General features: G+C 55.8%; 1 protein-coding gene across 5 annotated transcripts in view; it reads right to left on the bottom strand.

Moving 5' to 3' along the window:
- Nucleotides 1-20060, bottom strand: part of MLPH (melanophilin) — a 45763-nt gene that overhangs the window by 10182 nt on the left and 15521 nt on the right. For 2 of the 5 annotated variants that reach the window (XM_021074500.1, XM_021074498.1), the window contains exons 3-8: nt 14622-14843; nt 13942-14054; nt 10902-11005; nt 9403-9522; nt 8278-8464; nt 5216-5355 (exon numbers count right to left, since the gene is read on the bottom strand). In XM_021074500.1, the coding sequence (XP_020930159.1) occupies nt 5216-5355; nt 8278-8464; nt 9403-9522; nt 10902-11005; nt 13942-14054; nt 14622-14843 (886 nt within the window). 5 annotated transcript variants of the gene reach the window in all.

The raw sequence follows: 20060 nt of genomic DNA, 5'->3' as shown, positions 1-20060 counted from the left end.
AGCAGATGCATCTTTCCTGCCGTCATCTCGTGTGCGGCCACCTTGCTTTAAGAAGAAAATGGCCCTGGCGGTGGCGGCGAGATGCTTCTGCATTGTTCGCTGGGTAATTGGCTTGATCTTCACAGCACCGAGGGCTCGAGTGGGCGCATCTGCCCGAAGGAGGAACATAAGCCGAGAAACTGCACCTCGAGGGTTTCAGGAAGGCGCGGCCCCGGCTCTCACCTCGAGTGGCCGCTGGTAATTGAAAGCAGCCCTGGTCACGCTTCGTGGCATCTGAGAGGCAGCCATCAATACCTGGGGGAGGGCTCCACGGCCAGCCGCTGTGTCCCCGGTGAGCGTGGAACCCGGAGGGCAACCTGGGCCCAAGAGCATCACAGAGACAAGCATCCCATGAGGAGCCCTTGGAAAGTTCTCATCCTGATGGAGGAGGGGCAGGAGCTGGGGGGCAGCCTGGAGCCCCCAGAGGCCTTGGCCCAGGAGGAGAGCTGTGGGCTCAGTGCTGCTCTCCGGGCAAGGCCCTGCCGCAGGTCCCCGTGGCGTGGCCACGATAGGTTCCTGGTTTTCCATCTGGTCCTGAGGGCCGCCCAGCCCCCAGAACACCTGCCTCTCAGGTCCCACAGCCGGGTGTGCCCCTTCCTCCTGCCAAAAGCAGGTGCCGCCCTGCCCGTGCGAGCTCCGGGTGGAGGTCTGTTACACGCTACCTGGACACGCACGGATGGCCACTGACGGTGAACTCCTGGGGTTTTCAGTGTGTTTGCAGCAAAACAAAAATGTGTGATTTCTGAATGGGGTTCAGCCTTAGGCCGTGGAGAGGAATGAACTACCACAACTTGGCACTGACGAGGCTTTCGTGGGTGACCCCCAACCATGTCTGCAGCCGGAGCTCTCGGCCCCGGGGGGCTCACCGCCCACCACTCGGGGTGGGCGCGTGCCAGGGTTCCGTTTCCTGCGCCTCCTGCAACTCAGCTCCCTGGACGCCTCCGTCCCTCCTACCATGTGCTGGGCCATCTTTGGCCCCCTCTGGGCAGGCGTGACTATTTATTTATAGAAAGTCTTTGCTGAATATCCGTCACTCAGAAAGTCCTAAGCACACAAGCACAAATGCAGACACGAGCAATAGATCACGGAGGTGCATTCAGATTAACCCGACAAAGCACGGCTCTCGAGAACAAGGAGGCACACAGGGTGACTGGGTGGGTAGGCTGAACACTGGGATGTGTCTTTTTCTGAAAGTCACCAGAGTTGCTAAATTAAAAACGTGCTGAAAAGAGACAATTTAATTCTAGTCTTCACCCCACTGTCTCCTGGCCTGGGGGCCGGGGGCTCCCTGGCCTGTTGTGGTTCTGCCACCTGGGATATCTCCATCCTGGGAGGTCTCTGCTCTGGGGAGGTCTCTGTCCTGGCCACACCGGCCCCTCCACCATGGTCCCCCAGCCTCCCCAGGGGCCAAGCCAGTCACTCCTGGTCCCATCACAGGACACTTTCTTGCATGAGCACCTCCCGGCTTCCATGAAAGCAGCCTGGGTCACCTTCGCGTCACCGGCTCAGGTCCTCTCAGGGCCTCCATGCCCCGCTGTGCCCGGGGCAAAGGGTCAGTGACCTCCCTTGGAGACGGAGGTTGGAGCAGGAGGATCACAGCCCTGGGGCATGGGGTGCTTCCCGAGAAGAGAGCCAACTGGGCCTGAGGGTGCTCCCCGGAGACGGAGAGGAGGCGCAGGGTTTAAAACGCCCGGTTTCTGCCCCCTGCCCCCTGGGATTTTAGCCTAATCAACGACTGAACAGAAAAGCCGACCCTGATGCATCGAAAAGCCACCCAAACAAAGGCTCCTTCCAGAGCTCCTGCTCCTTCCTGCTCATCATTTCTGGAGCCCGGCCCTGAAGGGACTGAGCTGAAGGGCCCCCAACCGGTTCTGGGTCAGCCCAGGCTGAGGAGCGCAGCAGATCTGCTGCTGCTGGTGGTGGGGGGATGGGGTGCGGATGGAGGGGGTGGGGGGAGCTCAGCAGAGGCCCCGCTGGGCAGCCCTGGAAAGCAGTTTGGTGGCAAAGCGGGACCACGCCCCTCCCCCAGGTGGTCCGAGAGGTCCGAAGCGGGGAGGGACCTGGGGAAGAGCAGCCGCCCAGGGCCCCCCAGAGTCACATCTTGAATTGCAGCAACCATAAGCACGCTCCCAGCTTCTGCCTCCCTGGTCTGTTTCCAGACCTTCCCACTGGGAACACACTCAACGGGGGGGTCAGTCTTTGCACCTGACACTTTGCATCTGGGCCTGGGAAGCCCCTGGCAGACCCCGCGTCATCAGTGTGCAGACGGGGCTGGGCGGCACTCCTGCAGGCTCCTGCAATGTGCGTGTGGGACCCACCTGAACGAAGCTTCGGTTCAGGACCCTCCGTCCCAAGCGGGCCCAGGCCCTGCCCTCTGCTTCATGCCTCTAGATCCCCGGTGACAGAACAGCCCCAGTCCCACCATGAGTCAGGCCTTGTCCGGGACGCCGCTGCGTCTGCGTCAACCTCGTGGTCACGATGCTCTCGTATAAAACGTCACTGCCTTCCCCCAGCGAAGCCTACGCGCTGCATCTAAATCTCAGTCACCTGTCTGTGAACGTGGCGAAGAGAACTCACGGTCCTCCAAGAAATCCAGCCGTGAGATATTTTATAAATCAGTGTCCACAACGAGAATGGCTCTAATTTTACAGGGGTTAAGTGCTCTGAGTTGAAATTTCTCAAAACACACAGGAACCTGCTAAAGGCTTTAGACTAAGAGATCACTGCCTCTTGTATGAGACATGATACTCGATAGAATGTAAAATATATTCTTCATCCAAAGGGAGGCAGGGTCACACCTGCTACAGCGTGGAGGAACCTTAAAACATCCTACCAAGTGCGAGAAGCCAGGAACAGACGGTCACACCTGCTACAGCGTGGAGGAACCTTAAAACATCCTACCAAGTGCGAGAAGCCAGAAAGAACAGACAGGAAAAAAAATAAACAAACAAACAGACGTCACACTGCTACAGCGTGGAGAACTTAAAACATCTACAAGTGCGAGAAGCCAGGAACAGACGGTCACACCTGCTACAGCGTGGAGGAACCTTAAAAACATCCTACCAAGTGCGAGAAGCCAGGAACAGACGGTCACACCTGCTACAGCGTGGAGGAACCTTAAAACATCCTACCAAGTGCGAGAAGCCAGGAACAGACGGTCACACCTGCTACAGCGTGGAGGAACCTTAAAACATCCTACCAAGTGCGAGAAGCCAGGAACGACGGTCACACTGCTACAGCGTGGAGGAACCTTAAAAATCCTACAAGTGCGAGAAGCCAGAACGGACGGTCACACCTGCTACAGCGTGGAGGAACCTTAAAAACATCCTACCAAGTGCGAGAAGCCAGGAACGACGGTCACACCTGCTACAGCGTGGAGGAACCTTAAAAACATCCTACCAAGTGCGAGAAGCCAGGAACAGACGGTCACACCTGCTACAGCGTGGAGGAACCTTAAAACATCCTACCAAGTGCGAGAAGCCAGGAACAGACGGTCACACCTGCTACAGCGTGGAGGAACCTTAAAACATCCTACCAAGTGCGAGAAGCCAGGAACAGACGGTCACACCTGCTACAGCGTGGAGGAACCTTAAAACATCCTACCAAGTGCGAGAAGCCAGGAACAGACGGTCACACCTGCTACAGCGTGGAGGAACCTTAAAAACATCCTACCAAGTGCGAGAAGCCAGGAACAGACGGTCACACCTGCTACAGCGTGGAGGAACCTTAAAAACATCCTACCAAGTGCGAGAAGCCAGGAACAGACGGTCACACCTGCTACAGCGTGGAGGAACCTTAAAAACATCCTACCAAGTGCGAGAAGCCAGGAACAGACGGTCACACCTGCTACAGCGTGGAGGAACCTTAAAACATCCTACCAAGTGCGAGAAGCCAGGAACAGACGGTCACACCTGCTACAGCGTGGAGGAACCTTAAAACATCCTACCAAGTGCGAGAAGCCAGGAACAACGGTAAAAAAAAAAAAAACAGACGTCACACCTGCTACAGCGTGGAGGAACCTTAAAACATCCTACCAAGTGCGAGAAGCCAGGAACAGACGGTCACACCTGCTACAGCGTGGAGGAACCTTAAAAACATCCTACCAAGTGCGAGAAGCCAGGAACAGACGGTCACACCTGCTACAGCGTGGAGGAACCTTAAAACATCCTACCAAGTGCGAGAAGCCAGGAACAGACGGTCACACCTGCTACAGCGTGGAGGAACCTTAAAAACATCCTACCAAGTGCGAGAACCAGGAACAGACGGTCACACTGCTACAGCGGAGAACCTTAAACATCCTACCAAGTGCGAGAAGCCAGGAACAGACGGTCACACCTGCTACAGCGTGGAGGAACCTTAAAACATCCTACCAAGTGCGAGAAGCCAGGAACGGACGGTCACACCTGCTACAGCGTGGAGGAACCTTAAAACATCCTACCAAGTGCGAGAAGCCAGGAACGGACGGTCACACCTGCTACAGCGTGGAGGAACCTTAAAAACATCCTACCAAGTGCGAGAAGCCAGGAACAGACGGTCACACCTGCTACAGCGTGGAGGAACCTTAAAAACATCCTACCAAGTGCGAGAAGCCAGGAACAGATGGTCACACCCTGTATGATCCAGTTTATGTGAAATGCCCGGAACAGGCAAATCAACAGAGCCGGACGGCGGGCTGGTGTTGCCGGGAGCCGGACGGAGGTGGGATGCTGAGTAACTGTGGCTGGGGACCAGCATCCCTTGGCGGATGATGCTTTAGAGATGACAGAGGTGCTGTTGCACCACACTGGGAATGTACTAAACGCAACTGAACTCTTCACTTTATTTATTTACTTTTTTTCTTTTTTGGCTGCGCCCACGGCACATGGAAGTTCCCAGGCAGGGGCGGACTCCAAGCCACAGCTGCAACCTATGCCAGAGCTGCGGCAATGCTGGATCCTTACTCATTGTGCCACAGTGGGAACTCCTGAACTCTTCACTTTAAAAGATTTATGGTATCTGAATTTCAGGTCAATAAAAAAATATACTTTGATGACATTGCCTATCTCTTTAAAGTAGGCTTATGCGATCTTATGGTTTTAAAACACTGAAAGGTTTAATTTCTCAGAGAGGAATGGATGTTAAGGTAAGAAGTCTCTCCCAAAGAAGCAGCTAGAAGCCTTCTTTCCCGCTACCTTACCTGGCTCTCAGAAGAGGGCCAGCTTCTCTGTCTGGAGCGGTGGGAGATCACCCTCTGAGCCCCAACAGCTTCTTCATCTGAGGTGTCCACGTCAGCCAGATACTGTTGGGGGGGCTGCTCATTCCTGAGGCTGTTTGTCCCTTTGGAGGAAGAATGGGTCAGGATTATTTGGAGTGAGAAGCTGAAAGCGGAGTCCTGTCTGGCCCATTGGAAACGAATCTGACTAGGAACCTGAGGTTGTGGGTTCGATCCTGGCCTGGCTCAGTGGGTTAAGGATCCAGCGTTGCTGTGTGCTGTGGTGTAGGTCGCAGACACGGCTCGGATCCTGCATGGCTATGACTGTGGTGGAGGCCAGCAGCTGTAGGTCCGATTCGACCCCTAGCCTGGGAACCTCCATATGCCACGGGTACAGCCCTAAAAAGACAAAAAAAAAAAAAAAAAAAAAGCTGAAAGCATGGACGTTTTTTCCGATGAAGAAAAGAGATCAAAGAAAACGAGGACATGATGAGATTCCACAGATGTCACGGGGCTGAGGTCCCGGGACCAGGCTAAGAGCAGAGCAGAAGTGGAGTTCCCGCTGTGGCTCAGCAGTTTACAAAACTGACCAGCATCCACAAGGACACGGGTTCGATCCCTGGCCTTGCTCAGTGGGTTAAGGATCCGGCACTGCAGTGAGCTGTGGTGTAGGTCACAGATGCAGCTCGGATCCCACGTTGCTGTGGCTGTGGTGCAGACTGGCAGCTGCAGCTCTGATTTGACCCCAGTCTGGGAATTTCCATATGCCGTGGGTGTGGCCCTAAAAAGGAAAAAAAAAAAAAAAAAAAAAAAGGAGCAAATGTCACATATCAGGTCCCCACACAAGGAAGCACAGAGTCCCCTGCCTGCATGTGGCAGACGTGGGTCCTGGGAAGTTCCATGAGTCGAAGTGACTTTAGGAAGCTGGTAGCTGTTCCGTGGTGGTCACGGAAGGCTGGGTTTCCTGCCGGACTAGTGCTTCAGAGACCCTGACGTGGCTTGAGATGCTTATTTTTGGGGATGTTCACCAAATGAACAGCTCTGGCTGGCCTGGAGGGCACCACACGCAGCTAGCTGGCACGGGAGCGGGTAGGAGCGTTTGGGGTCAACCCTCACGTGGGGAACCACCTGGACAGCAGTTATGCTCACCACTACACCCCCACATTACTGGGGGACTGCATGGGAGCAGCTACGCTCACCCCGACACCACCAACGCTACTGGGGGACTGCACAGGAGCCGGAGCCCAGGAATCAGGGTGCACGACTGTTTCTGTGCTTGATGTGTTGCCAGCTGCATGGCTCCAGCGACTCTGCTGACACCTTGAATGACTCTAGGGCTGGCCCCTGAGCTCCAGATGAGACTCTAGCCCTGCTGACACTTGATTTCAGCTTGAGAGGCTGGTGCTGAGGACACAGTGAAGCCATGCGCGTCTCCTGGCTGCCGTGAGTTCATAAATGTGGGCTGTGTTAAGCCGTTAAGTCTGTGATAGTTGTTATGCGGCAACAGCTAACAGATACAAGCATCCCACTTGGAGCCCCCACAGTGCAACAAGCCAGGCACTAACCCCGTATGACAACAAGGCACCCGAGGCGAGGCAGTTAAGCAGGCTGATCAAGTTCACAGCACAGTCCTTTAAATCGCAGACCTTGCAGCTTGTCTGACGCATCATTAAAAGACCAACACTGCCCATCAAACTCCAACACACTCCTTTCTGGCATCCTTGTAAGATGCTCCCAATTTGAGGAGTGAGGTGACAAAACGCATCTTAGAATCCATGAAATAGGATGTTGAGTTGGTCAAAAGAGCTGGGCTTGAACCTCAGAGCTGCCCGGGCTCCTTCTCAGCTGGTACAATCTGTGTCCGCCTCTCCCCCCCACCGCCCCCGCCACCCCATCTCCGTGCTGCGCTGGGGGCGTTACGCATCACATGTGTCCAAGCCTTGATCCTGTGACTTGGTCAATGCAGATTCATTTATTCATTGTTTACAGGGAGGCAACCCCCACCCAATGCCTCCAGGACCCTCACAGCGTGTGGGTCATGAGATTACATTCCCTGTAATATAATGAAAAGGGCAAATGGGAAGTGAACCCACTTCCTGGCAGGCGGCCTTAACCACATTTCCCCGCAGCCGCCCCACCCGGTGGTCACGTGGGAACACCTGCGTGGGAGGCCTGCGCTGCTCCTGGGCTCTCATTTGCTCCTGCATAGGGAGGTCACCGGGACCCTGGGACCGGACACGGGCTCCCAGAGGGCACAGGACCAGACAGCAATTCGGATCTCATTATAAGGCCAGTGTCTGACAACAAAATTAAACTGAGTGAATCTCGGTCTCGGCACTTACAGGCCTCCTGATTCACGCCGGGGTGAGGACTGGTCAGCAGGAACCTGCGCCATCGGTCCCCAGGTGCCCTTGGGGAGCCAGGTTCAGAGCGGCCCTGTCCCGTAGTCAGGACGCTCAATTCCGGCGACCAGTGAGCCCATCATTTCAGGGAGACCTGCACGTGCCCGCCAGCTCATTGCCCCCCGTCAAAGGCAGCTGTGAGCTGAGCAGCCAGTTCAGTCATCAGGGCTGGTGCTTCTCCTTTTTTTTTTTTTTTTTTTTGTCTTTTTAGGGCCACACCTGTGGCATACGCAAGTTCCCAGGCTAGGGGTCGAATCAAAGCTGCAGCTGCTGGTCTACACCACAGCCACAGCAATGCCAGATTGGAGCCAAGTCTGTGACCTACACCACAACTCACGGCAACGCTAGAGATCCTTAACCCACTGAGCGAGGCCAGGGATCGAACCCTCATCCTCATGGATACTAGTCGGGTTTGTAAACTGCTGAACCACGACAGGAACTCCAGTGCTGGTGCTTTGAAGGTCACAGGGAGCGCCCGGCCCAGGGGGAGCAGGTGGCCGTGGCGTCTGCCTGACAAGCACAGCGAAGGAAGGGGCTCCTGGAAACCGGCCACGTGCTGGCACCGCCCAGGGTGGCAGGGCGTTTTCCAGCGTCCTTCTCCTCCACGCAGAGCGCACGTGGAAGACGGTAGCCAAGGGCACCTACCAGGAGTGGCAGCCACCCCCAGGGCCACTGAGCAGGAGTCTCCAGGCAGGCAGAGCTCGGCGAGGGCGTCCGGTCCGACAGGCGAAAGGCCGACTGCCTGCTCCTCTGGATGCAGGTGGCGCCCTGAGGCCCTGGCATCCGCTTGGTAGGAGCTGGTTCCCTCTGCACAGGGCTCGCCTGTGAGGGCCTGAGCACAGGGGACCAGGTTGCAGGTTTTACCAGGAAGGGGCTGCTCCCTGGAAGGGGGGGGTCTCCCAGTCCACGTTTCCAGGATCCTCTGACAGACTGAACACTGGATACCTGTCCCTGCAGCCCTTGCACCTCAATTCCTCTAATTTCAAAGGGCTCCAGACTTGCAGCTGGAGCAGGACCTGAGCCCCAAGGACCTTTTGGGTGCTGGCTCCCAGCTCCCAGCTCCTCCCCTCCCAGGGGTCTGCGGCTCAGCCTGGGCAGGCCCAGCCCTGTCCCAGCTCTGGGCCAGCACCAGCTGAGCCCGGGGCACCCAGACGTCAGGGCCGTGGCCAAGGGGCCTGTTGCTCTGGGTTTTGAGTCCAGGCTGCACCTTGGGTGAGGGTCCTGGGACACCTACTAATATGACAGAGGTGCAGGCACACATCGGGCTCTGTCTGAGCCCTGGTGGTGATGCTGTCCTCTGCTCTGCTCTCTTTTTCTCCCCATTTTTGGGCGCCTCTCAGCATATAGAGTTCCCGGGCCAAGGATCAGATCCAAGCCGTAGTTGCAGCCTGAGCCACAGCTAAGACAAAGCTGAATCCTTAACCCACTGTGCTGGACCTGGGATCGAACCTGCCTCCCAGAGCTCCCAAGATGTGGCTGATTCCGTTGCACCACAGTGGGAACTCCTGCCCTGCACGCTTGAGTCACGGGGGTTCTGCCTTCATCTGAGACAAGTACCCTCCCGGACCACCCCAGACCCCTGACTCATTTGCTCTGCATCCCGCTTCTCCCAGCAGCCTACCGGCTCTCTCCAGGGACTGGAGGGTGTGAGGTTTCTGGATCCTGTGCCCCCCGCCCCCGCCTGTCATCCCGCAGGGCCATCAGACTGTTTCCCGAAATGCTGTCCCCTACCGGGGGGCTGGGGGGGGGCAGAAACGACAGCCCACTGACCTGCAGGCTGGCCGTGGCTGCTGGGACCGAGGACAGGCTCGGGGGGTGACCACAGGATGGCACGGAATCGTCAGAGTCGGCCTCGAAGTCCAAGCCGTGAACGGGGAGGAGGCGCTTCTTCTGAGCAGAACCAGACGCAGCAAAGACGAGGAGGTGGGGTCAGGCTGACAGCGAGGACCAGTGGCCCTCGCCCCGGGCAGCGGGCTGGGGCCACGGGCACGGCCACCTTCTGAGGTGGCACCAAGGGGCCACCCAGGGCCCACCCCCCATCACAGGAGCTGCATCCCCAGCTCCGCTCAGAAGAGAAGGAAAGGCCTGCACAGCCCCTGACGGGCATAAGGCTGCTCAGAGGCACAGAGCACCCGGGCCCCGGGGGCCGCAGCCTGGGGGTGGGGGCAGGCAGGTTGCTCTGGGTGGACAGGGGCGTCTCACCTCTCACACCTTGGAAATGGGGGGGGAGCACCTGGCTGAGGGGAGAGGGAGCTCCTGAGAGCCCCAACATTTTTATTTTACTTTATTTCTGTATTAGAGTAGATTAACAATGTTGTGCCAACTTCTGCGGCACAGCGACCCAGTCATACATGTCTGTATGTTCTTTTTCTCATTTACTCTCGCATCATGGTCTATCCCCAGAGACTGGATACGGTTCCCTGTGCTGCACAGCAGGGCCTCAGGGTTACCCGTCCTCGAGGGAACAGTTCACACCTATGGACCTCAAACTCCACCTTTAGCTGCACGCGCAGAATTTAGTTCCAAACTCCTTCCTCATATTGGTTTTGAGTCTTTAAAAGTATCATGTAGGGAATATTCCAGATGCTGGAGAGTATTCTGCATACTTAGTAAATGGCACGGATACAATTTTCTCCTAGAAGGATGGCTATGTTCCCCAGAGGCAGCCGTGCAGACCTGCCAGTGGGATCCCAGAGACCCCGACGTGTCCAAGGGCCTCCGGCTATAACATCTCCGCCCGCCCGGCCCCAGCCCTGCTCCCCTTCCGTCCTCCCGCCCAGAAACCTGGGGGGTTCCCTGGCTTGTCTTTATCGCCAAAAATACATTAAAGAACAAGCGAAAGCAGTCACAAATACCAATAAAAACAAGGCTCAGGGTTGGCTGTACACAAAACATAAAGACTCACAGAGGAAAGCTGGAGGGGTTTGCTTTCCTGAAAGATGCGAAGCCGTCTCTGGAGGACCCCAGTGCCCTCGCGACCCTGTGACCCCAGGACTCTGGCTGGATGGGCCAGCCCGGCTGGAGGTCCAGGCAGGGTTCTCGGTGGGCTCTGCCCATCCGCAGAGTTCCCTGTGGTGAGACCGGTGCTGAAAGCTCGCTGCTGTGTGGTGCTTGGTGACCCCAGAGGCCTTGGGGCGTGGAAAAGGGAGGTGGGCCTTTGTGCTCCTGCCCTGTTAGCTAGTGGCATCGTGGGGAGCTGGAGTTTTCAAGACCTCAGGACCTGAGTCTCCAGTGTCTGGGGAGGGGGGGGCGGCTGCGAGGAGACTTACTTTGCTGCCCACAGGCTGGGCCTGGGCTGCTGTGTCCGGCCCCCCATCCTCAACCATCTGCTCACTGTCTCCGCTTCTCTCTTCAGGGCTCGGCTCAGGTGCACCTGCAATGGACACCCGTGTGACTCCACCGGGGAGAGAGAGGCTGGGGGCAAACCATTTCCCCGCTCCTCCGCCTGTTCTCCCACCGGCCAGTAGCCCGCCCACCCACCCACCCATCCTCCCTTTCTTCCACCACCCACCTATTCAACCATTCACCCATCCCCTCCTCCCATTCTCCCAACCATGCACCTAATAACCCACCCATCCACCCATCCTCCCACCCACCCATCATCCACCTGCTGTGAGACAACCAGGCGAAGCCTCTGCTGGCCTCTCAGAGACCTACTCCAGTACCAGTCAAAATTGGTCATTCTGTACCAGTTTCACCCACTGCTTCCCAGGCCATCTAAGACACCACAGCGGTGGCGGGTTAAGGAGGCCTGGCACTAAGTCACATCTCCCCTGACACACTTCTTCACCCTCAGCCCCATTTCACCTGCCGCTCGGCAGGCCTGGCCTCAGGAGGCAGGGAGGCTCAGCCTCACTCTCCCCCTTTCTCCCGATCACACAGGCCTGGCCCGCGTGGGCCCCTGAGGACACTTCAAAGAGTGACCAGGGAACCTGCGGGTTAGAGCTGGAGCCTGGGGGTCATTCACCTTCCTCAGGGCTGAGGGCAGTGGCACCGGGGGAGCAAGAAGGACTTACCATTGACGTCGGGCGAGCCTGCACCCCGTCGGCTAAGCCTAGAGTGGGAGAAATGGCGCTGGGAGGAACGGGTCCTTGGGAGCCACCTGCCTGAGGCAGGGCTCCCTGCTTCCCCAAGTGCCTGCCGTCTTTTATGGCGCCTTTTCGGGAAAAAGCACCCAAGGGCACCTCCACCCGCTGCACCCCTGCCTGAGGCCCTGCCTGGCCCAGCTCTCTTGTTGTTCTTGTTCTTTTTTTTTTTTAATTTTATTGAAGTATCGTTGATTGACAATGGTGTGCTAATTTCCGCTGTAGAGCAAAGAGGTTCAGTAATACATATATGTGCATCCATCCTTTTTCAGATTCTTCTCCCACTATGTAGTCACAGAATGTTGGGTGGAGTTCCCTGTGCTGCCCAGCAGGCCCCTGCTGACCCTCCATTCTCAGTACCTCAGTGCACAGACGCCAACCCTGGACCCCCGGTTTATCCCTTCCCCACCTGCCCCCTTTGGTAACCGTAAGTTTGTTTTCAATATTCCTGTGGGCAGCTTTCAAAACATAACTGTAATCTCTTCTTTTTGCTTTAGTTTGGATTTTTTTTTTTCCCTTTTTTAGGGCGAACCCGTGGCATGTGAAAGTTCCCAGGCTAGGAGTTGAATTGGAGCTGTGGCCACCAGCCTACACCACAGCCTCAGCGACACAGGATCCAGCTGCATCTGTGACCTACACCACAGCTCACAGCAATGCTGGATCCTTAACCCACAGAGCGAGGCCTGGGATCAAACCTGCATCCTCATGGGTACTAGTCAGATTCATTTCCACTGAGCCAGGATGGGAACTCCCTGGATCTTTTTTTTGGTGGCCCAACTTCCCCAGGCTTTGTGCTCTTTCCCTGTGTCCTCTCCCCCTGTGCCCTCCCCATGTGCTATATTCACAGGTGCCAGCAGGGAGACCTCAGCCCTGGGCCATCGCCCCACCTGAGACCTGAGCAGCCGGTAGGATTTTTGTTGCTCCACAGCACCACCTGCTGGCCACCAGTGGTAACCGTTTTGAAGGGCACTGGTTTCCCAGCTCTGGACCCTGGCTGGGCATCAGAAGCCCCGTGACCTTTTACCTAACGCAGTTTCCTGAGCCCATTCTGGTCCTTAGGAATCGGCAGCTCTGGTGGCGAGGCTCAGGTCTTCAGGGTTCTGATGTGGTTTTCTGCTGTTAGCGGGGCCTTTGGGCCTGAGATTCGCACATGCTTCCCCGTCCTGCCTGTGGTTCCCAAGCCTGAGCTCTGCAGAGGATGCTGGACCATTCCTGCTGCTGCGGGAAGACCCCTCGGCTGGCTCCCAATCGGGTGTGTGGTCCCGGGGTTTACTGATGAGCTCCAGCTGAGACAGAGGTATCAGCCACAAGGGAGCAGCCTGGGGAGGAGGTGGGGATCCCTCCCCCCAGGAATAGGGTGATGGTGCCACCCCATGTCACCAGGGCACTCCTAGTGATGCCTGTTGTCTCAGCCTGGTTTTCAGGGGGCAACACTTACTCTTAAAAGTGTCCTGGTTTCAATGATTTGCCACATGCCTCCTGCCCCCTCATCCCCAAGAAGCCCCCTCACCCCCCAGTCTGTTACTCCTGGTGCTAAACACCATCACAGGTGAGGGTGGCCTGTCCTAAATTCAACAACCTGCTACGAGCCTCCACACGCCTGTGCCAGGCCCAGTGAGTGTGCCAACGCCCCGGGAGCGGCCGTGCCCAGCCTCTGCAGCTGCCTAGCAACTGGGGGCTTTAGGGACATAAGACACAAATAAGGCACCCCCCGGAAGGCCTGGGGGAGATGCGGGGGGGGCAATTCCAGACCCACAGAGGCCCCAGACCCAAGCGCACTCTCCACGGTCCCCACACGGGGGCAGGCAGGTCGCCGTGTTCCTAGACACGCGAATGCCCAGCCAGGCTTGAGGGCAGAGGCTCTTGCTCCAGTGACAGGGACAAGGCCTGCGCGTCCCACAAACACTGCCCAGCTATCTCCACTCGGGTTCAGGAGGAGCTTCCAGACCCAGGCTCTCACGTCCTTCCCGAAACAGCCCTCTGCCCAGACGCCAGAAGGTGGACCCGATCAGAGAATTTCTGTGAGAGCAATTTAGTGTGAGAACACAGCTGGATTTCAGGATCTTGGGGGAATAAGCACTTGGATTCAAAATATTAAAACAAACCACTGAGTCTTAACCCATCTCCTCAAGTCCTGGTGATCGCCAGGCCCACGGGGAGTGGTGGCTGAAAGGAGGCGGCTGGGCCCCGCATCGGACGCCCCGGGAGCCAGGGCCCCTCTTACCTCCTCCCCGCAGCCGCCCGCGCAGGGACCGCACCACCTGCGCGCTCCCGAAGCGCTTGAAGCGGGCGCGCACGTGCCCGTAGTACCACTCGAGCGAGCCCATCTTCACCACCCTGTGGGGAAACGCGGCTCAGGCCTGCGCCACGGCCTGGGCGGGCGGCACACGCACGCGTGCACACACACACACATGCAAATACACACCCACACATGCCCCCCCCCATATACACACACACACTCACACCCACACATATACACACATATATGCATACATACACACACACACACATAAATACACACACACATAACATGCGTTTACACATAAATACACACCCCACAAATATACACACACTCACACCCACACATATGCACAGAAATCCATACACACACATATACACATGCATACACACCTTCACACACTCCCACACACCCACACCCACATCTGCACCCACACATATACACATATATACACCTTCCACACACACTCCCACACACACATACACACCCACACATTCCCACCCCCCACACACATACCCTCCACACACATAAATACATGCATACACACCCCACACACACACTCGCACACCCCAGAGATACATACACCCCCTGTCCCCCCACACTCCCCAGAAGGGACAGGCTGCAACCCCAGCCAGCAGACCCGCTTGACCTCCTGGCCCGCTCACCTGGCCAGGTGGCAGGGGTCGCAGAGCCAGCCCTGCCCCTCCGGGTGGGCGTGGCCGCAGTCTTGGCAGGTGCAGAGCCCGCAGTCCAGGCACTGCCTCTTGGGGGCCGAGAGGAGCCGGTAGGGCTGCAGGCAGCGGGCGCAGTGGGTGTCGTCCGGGTAGGCCGTGTCCGAAAGCAGCTCCCTCCTGGAGCTTTCCTTCTTGATCTTGCCCTTCAGTCCCCTGCATTGGAAATGAGCATAGCAAACGGCTTGTTTTTGCAACAGGCTTTAAATGTACACAATTGTGTGCACATACACACACACACACACACACACGACTCTCTCGTATGCAGAGAACGGTGACCCAAAGCCAGGCAAAGGCACACAGGCAGCCCTCACGGTCGGCAGCACCAGCCCTGCCCCAGCCTTTCCATAGGGGGGAGACCAGGAGGCTGGGTTCAAACAGGTGCCATTTGGGTGGGTTGGAGCTGCAAGACGTTATTGTCACAGAAGTCAAACTGCATTTAAATATCTCTGTAACTGTTCGCAGCTATGCATTTTTCCCAGGCATCATGCCCATATATTTCTTTCATTGCTGAAGGTCTACAAACCATAAAGTTTCAGAATCACAGGCTGGGGGCGGGTCCCCCCACTGCCTGTACAACCTCATGGAGCTCAATGTCACAGGAAGAGGATGTACAGGGCTCCTGAAGCCCAGGGTCGTTCCCCAGCTCTGACCCTGAACCTGGGCTCTTCTGAGGCACAGCCCACAGCTGGGAGACTCTGCTCAGTGCCCCTGTGTAGCTGGATGAGCGTGGACCTGTGGCCACTAGCACCCAGCGGTCCTGCTGCTGCCCGAACAACCTCCCTCAACAGGCCACACGGGGTCCTGAGGGCAAAGTCAGGTGGCATTTCCTTCTCAAGCAGCTTTGGGGCTCTTCCCCAGTGAGACAGGCTGAGCCGAGTCTCCGAGTCTGTCCCCACAGAGCCAGGCTCAAACAGTGTGGCTTGGAGACCGCCCAGAGCAGGGACGGGCCAGCACCCAAGTCCCAGGAAAACCAGTTCTTCTCCTGGTCAGGCTCTCAAACAGCTCCCGGGTGACCTTGCCAAAGGGAACTGACCAGCAAACACGCCCCCAGCAAAGGAACATGGCTTTTGTTCTGATGGCAGAGGATGTCGGCCAAGCATAATATTTTTAGTTTCAAATGGGATCAGATGAATTCATTCTTAGTGACGAAACCCAGCCAGACACTAGGCACCACTGTCTCCTGAGACCCCTGCGACACTGGGGCTGCGGACGGAGGACGCCTGAGCACGATGCGGTGGTGCCTGCTGGGCGTCTCCTCGTGAAAGTGGCCTCGACTCCACGTCCCAACTACACACCCAAATACCCACAAAGACGGACACAAACACGAGGCTCTTGTCTTGGCTCTGAGACCAAGAAAAAATGGCCAAATGCTGGCAGGAACCTAGCAGGAAACTGTCGCTTAGAGCCTCCAGCCTAGATAAAGCTGCATCGCAAGATAAAGAGCATGTCTGCCGGAAGCAGGGGGCCGGAGGCCAGGTGGGAAGGGCCCGGTACCCACCTCGCCTACTCTTGCTGTATCTGCTCCAGCCCCCAAACACAGAGGCCACCCCTTGGCTGGGCAGGGCCTCGGCCAGCCTCTCTCCCAGTAAGTGTCCCTTGTTCTCTACAGAGGCTGAGCCCAGCTCAGCAGGAAGAAAGATGAGGGTGTGTGGAGAGCCCTGCATCCCAGGATGGGGAATCCTCTGCAGCGAGAGCCTGGAAAGGCCCAGGGTGGAGGCCGGACATGCTGAATTTGAGGGGGATGGACAATGAGGTGCGACTTCTCTTCTCTCACAGCTGGAGAACGGAAGCGCGGGTTGAGGTGGCCCCACGCTGGTCCAGCAGAGTAACAGCAGGTGCCTGCCAACTGCAGGGCACGTCAACCGACCTGGGGGGTGGGGAGGGGCCGGAGCAGCCCGCACATCCTGCTTATCGCAAATACGGGGTTGACCAGATGTCAGGCCATACAGGTGCCTGAGCCGGTCAGAGCCTAACACACAGCCACAGGGTAAGGTCACCTTCAGAACAAAAGATGCCCTGGATGTGATTTACCACCAGAAACAGAGGAAGACGTGAAACCAGTCTGCTCGGTGTGCTGAGTGGGTACCGGGTGGAGGAGAGGAGTAAGAAGAAGCCAGGCTGAGTGAAGGGACCCTGGGCTTCGTGCTCTGAGGTAGGGAGACTGGGCTGACATAAAGATGGCAGGGGACTGGCAGGGGACTGAGGGTGGCAGTGGGCAGAATGCCGAGTCCTTGCCTGCAGCACGTGGATGCTCCCGGGCCAGGGATGGAACCCGAGCACAGCTGTAACCAGAGCCACAGCAGTGACAACCCCGGATCCTCAACCCGCCGAGCCACCAGGGAACTCCAAGGCCAATGATTCAGGGCAGCGATTCTCCAGGTGTGGTCCAGGGACCTCTGGGGACGCCCAAGACTTCTGACAGGGTTCACAAGGTCAGACTCTGTTCACAGCAGCACTAAGGTGTTATTTGCCTTCTTTGCCCTTTGACCCCAGCACCGGTGATGCAAAAGCAAGGATGGTTGAACGTTCTGGGGCCTCAGCACGGGTCGAGGTGGAGGGACAGCCCGGACCAGCCAAGACTGCTCTGCTCTCTGCCGGAAAGGAAAGGAAAGGAAAGGAAAGGAAAGGGTGCCTCGACGAAGCGTGTCTTTGATGAGACGTGTGTCCAGTAACAGGATCTGTTGCAAATGCCGAAACTCAAGCTTTCAAGCGCAGAGAAGACTTTCGGAAAACGTATGTCTCTGCTTCCCGGAGCCTGACAGTTTCCGTCACTGAGAGATTTCCGATGAGGTCGGGGCGACAGTGATGAATGTGATTTTTCTGGGTTACATACAATGAAATGTGTCGATATTTGGCAAGTCTGCATAGGTGTCACAAAATTACACACTGACAGCAGAGCCACCCCAAGTGCAGGAGAGACCAGACTTTAAGGAACGAGGAAGGGAAAGTGCAGTGATGCGACTTCAGATTCCACGGTGAAACCGCCTTTAAGAAGCTACAGTTGTAGGTTTCATGTGTTATCAAAACACAATGGCCATCGTTACCTGAAAAGGCGGCAAAAGCACTCCTGCTTTTTCCTACCACACATCTGCACGAGGCTAGGCTTTCTTCCAACCCCTCAGCCAAAACGGCATATTACAACACGTGGAAGGCAAAGGAACCTCGAGCATCTGCCTCTCTCCGATCACGTCAGACGTTACCAGGATTTTCAAAAATAGAGAATTAATGCCATTTTCCTCACTCACATTTTTGTTTTGGAAAAAAGCTATTTTTTGCATAAGCATTGCACCTATGTCGACATGGAAGGGGTTGATTGCGGTCTTAAATAAACGCATGACGGTTTTTAAAGTGCCCAGTTTTAATTTTTGATGAGCTAAATATCGATGGAGATATAACCCAGAGAAACAAAAGCCTTTGGGGTTCTCAATACTTGAAGAATCTAATGGGTCCCTTGGGCCAAAGCACGGGAGAACGGGATTCAGAAGCCCTAGAAAGCAGATAAAAGGCCGGGAAGACAGAAGTGAGGAGAAGGTGACAGGAAACCAGCCAGAGGAGGGCAAACAGTGGGCAGGATATTCGATGCTGCGGTCTTAGTTCCAGACCCACTGCGATAAAGGGAATATTGCAATAAAGTGAGTCACACAAGTTTTTTGGTTTCCTAGTGCAAATAAAAGTTTTGTTTACACTAAGCTAAAGTCTCTAAGGTGTGAGTGGCCCTATGCTTGAAAATACAATGTACAGACCTTAATTTAAAATATTTTATTGGGAGTTCCCGTCGTGGTGCAGTGGTTAACGAATCCGACTAGGAACCATGAGGTTGTGGGTTCAGTCCCTGCCCTTGCTCAGTGGGTTAACGATCCGGCGTTGCCGTGAGCTGTGGTGTAGGTTGCAGACGCGGCTCGGATCCTGCGTTGCTGTGGCTCTGGCGTAGGCCGGTGGCTACAGCTCCGATTAGACCCCTAGCCTGGGAACCTCCATATGCCGCCGGAGCGGCCCAAGAAATAGCAACAACAACAAAAGACAAAAGACAAAAGACAAAAAAAAAAAAAAATTATTGTTGGAGTTCCTGTCGTGGCTCAGTGGTTAACGAATCCAACTGGGAACCATGACGTTGCAGTTCGATCCCTGGCCTCACTCAGTGGGTTAAGGATCTGGTGTTGCCATGAGCTATGGTGCAGGTTGCAGACGCAGCTCGGATCCCGTGTTGCTGTTGCTGTGGAGTAGGCCAGCAGCTGCAGCTCCCATTAGACTCCTAGCCTGGGAACTTCCATATGCCATGGTGCAGCCCTAAAAAGACAAAAAGACAAGAAAAAAATTTATTGTTAAAAATTGCTAATCCTCATCTGAGCCTTCAGCAAGTCATATTTTTTATTTTTATTTTTATTGCTTTTTAGGGCTGTACCAGTGGCATATGGAGGTTCCCAGGCTAGGGGTCTAATAGGAGCTCCAGCTGCGTGCCTATACCGCAGCCTCAGCAACGCGGGATCTGAGCTGTCTTCCATCTACACCACAGCTCATGGCAATGCTGGATCCTTAACCCACTGAGCAAGGCCAGGGATCAAACCGCAACCCCATGGTTCCTAGTAGGATTCGTTTCTGCTGTGCCACAAAACGGGAACTCCTAGCAAGTCATGGTCTTTTTGCTGGTGGAAGGTCTGGCCTTAATGCTGGTGACTGCTGACTAGTCAGGGTGGTGCTTGCTGAAAGCTGGGGTCACTGAGGCAATTTCTTAAACTAAGACAGCCATGAAGTTGCATTGGTCGAGTCTTCCTTCCATGACCAATTACTCTGCAGCCTGCAAGGCTGTTTGACAGCATTTTACACACAGTAGAACTGTCAAAGTTGGAGCCAATTCTCTCAAACGCTGCTGCTGCTCCATCAACCAGGTTTATGGAATAGTCTAAATCCTTCGTTGTCATTCCAACCGTCCTCACAGCCTCTTCACCAAGAGTAGATTCCATCTCAAGAAACCACTTTCTTTGCTCGTCTGTAAGAAGCAACTCCTCATCCATTCAAGTTGTATCACAGGATAAATTCAGCCACATCTTCAGGCCCCACTTATTTTTTTTTTCTTTTTAGGGCTGCACCTGTGGCATATGGAAGTTCCTGGGTTAGGGCCTGAATCAGAGCTGAAGCTGCAGGCCTACACCACAATTGTGGCAGCCCTGGATGAGAGCTGCATCTGCGACCTATACTGCAGCTTGTGGCAACGCCAGGTCCTTAACCCACTGAGCAAGGCCAGGGATCAAACCTGCAACCCCATGGTTCCTAGTAGAATTCTAGCTCTGTTTCTGCTTCCACCGCATCTGCAGTTATTCCCTCTCCTGAAGTCCCGAACCTCTCAAAGGCATCCAAGGGGGCTGGAATCAA

This window comes from Sus scrofa, chromosome 15 (assembly GCF_000003025.6).
Source record: "Sus scrofa isolate TJ Tabasco breed Duroc chromosome 15, Sscrofa11.1, whole genome shotgun sequence".
NCBI classification, from domain to species: Eukaryota; Metazoa; Chordata; class Mammalia; order Artiodactyla; family Suidae; genus Sus; species Sus scrofa.
Note: the sequence above shows the minus strand (reverse complement) of the source record. Positions and strands in the feature narration are given on the sequence as shown.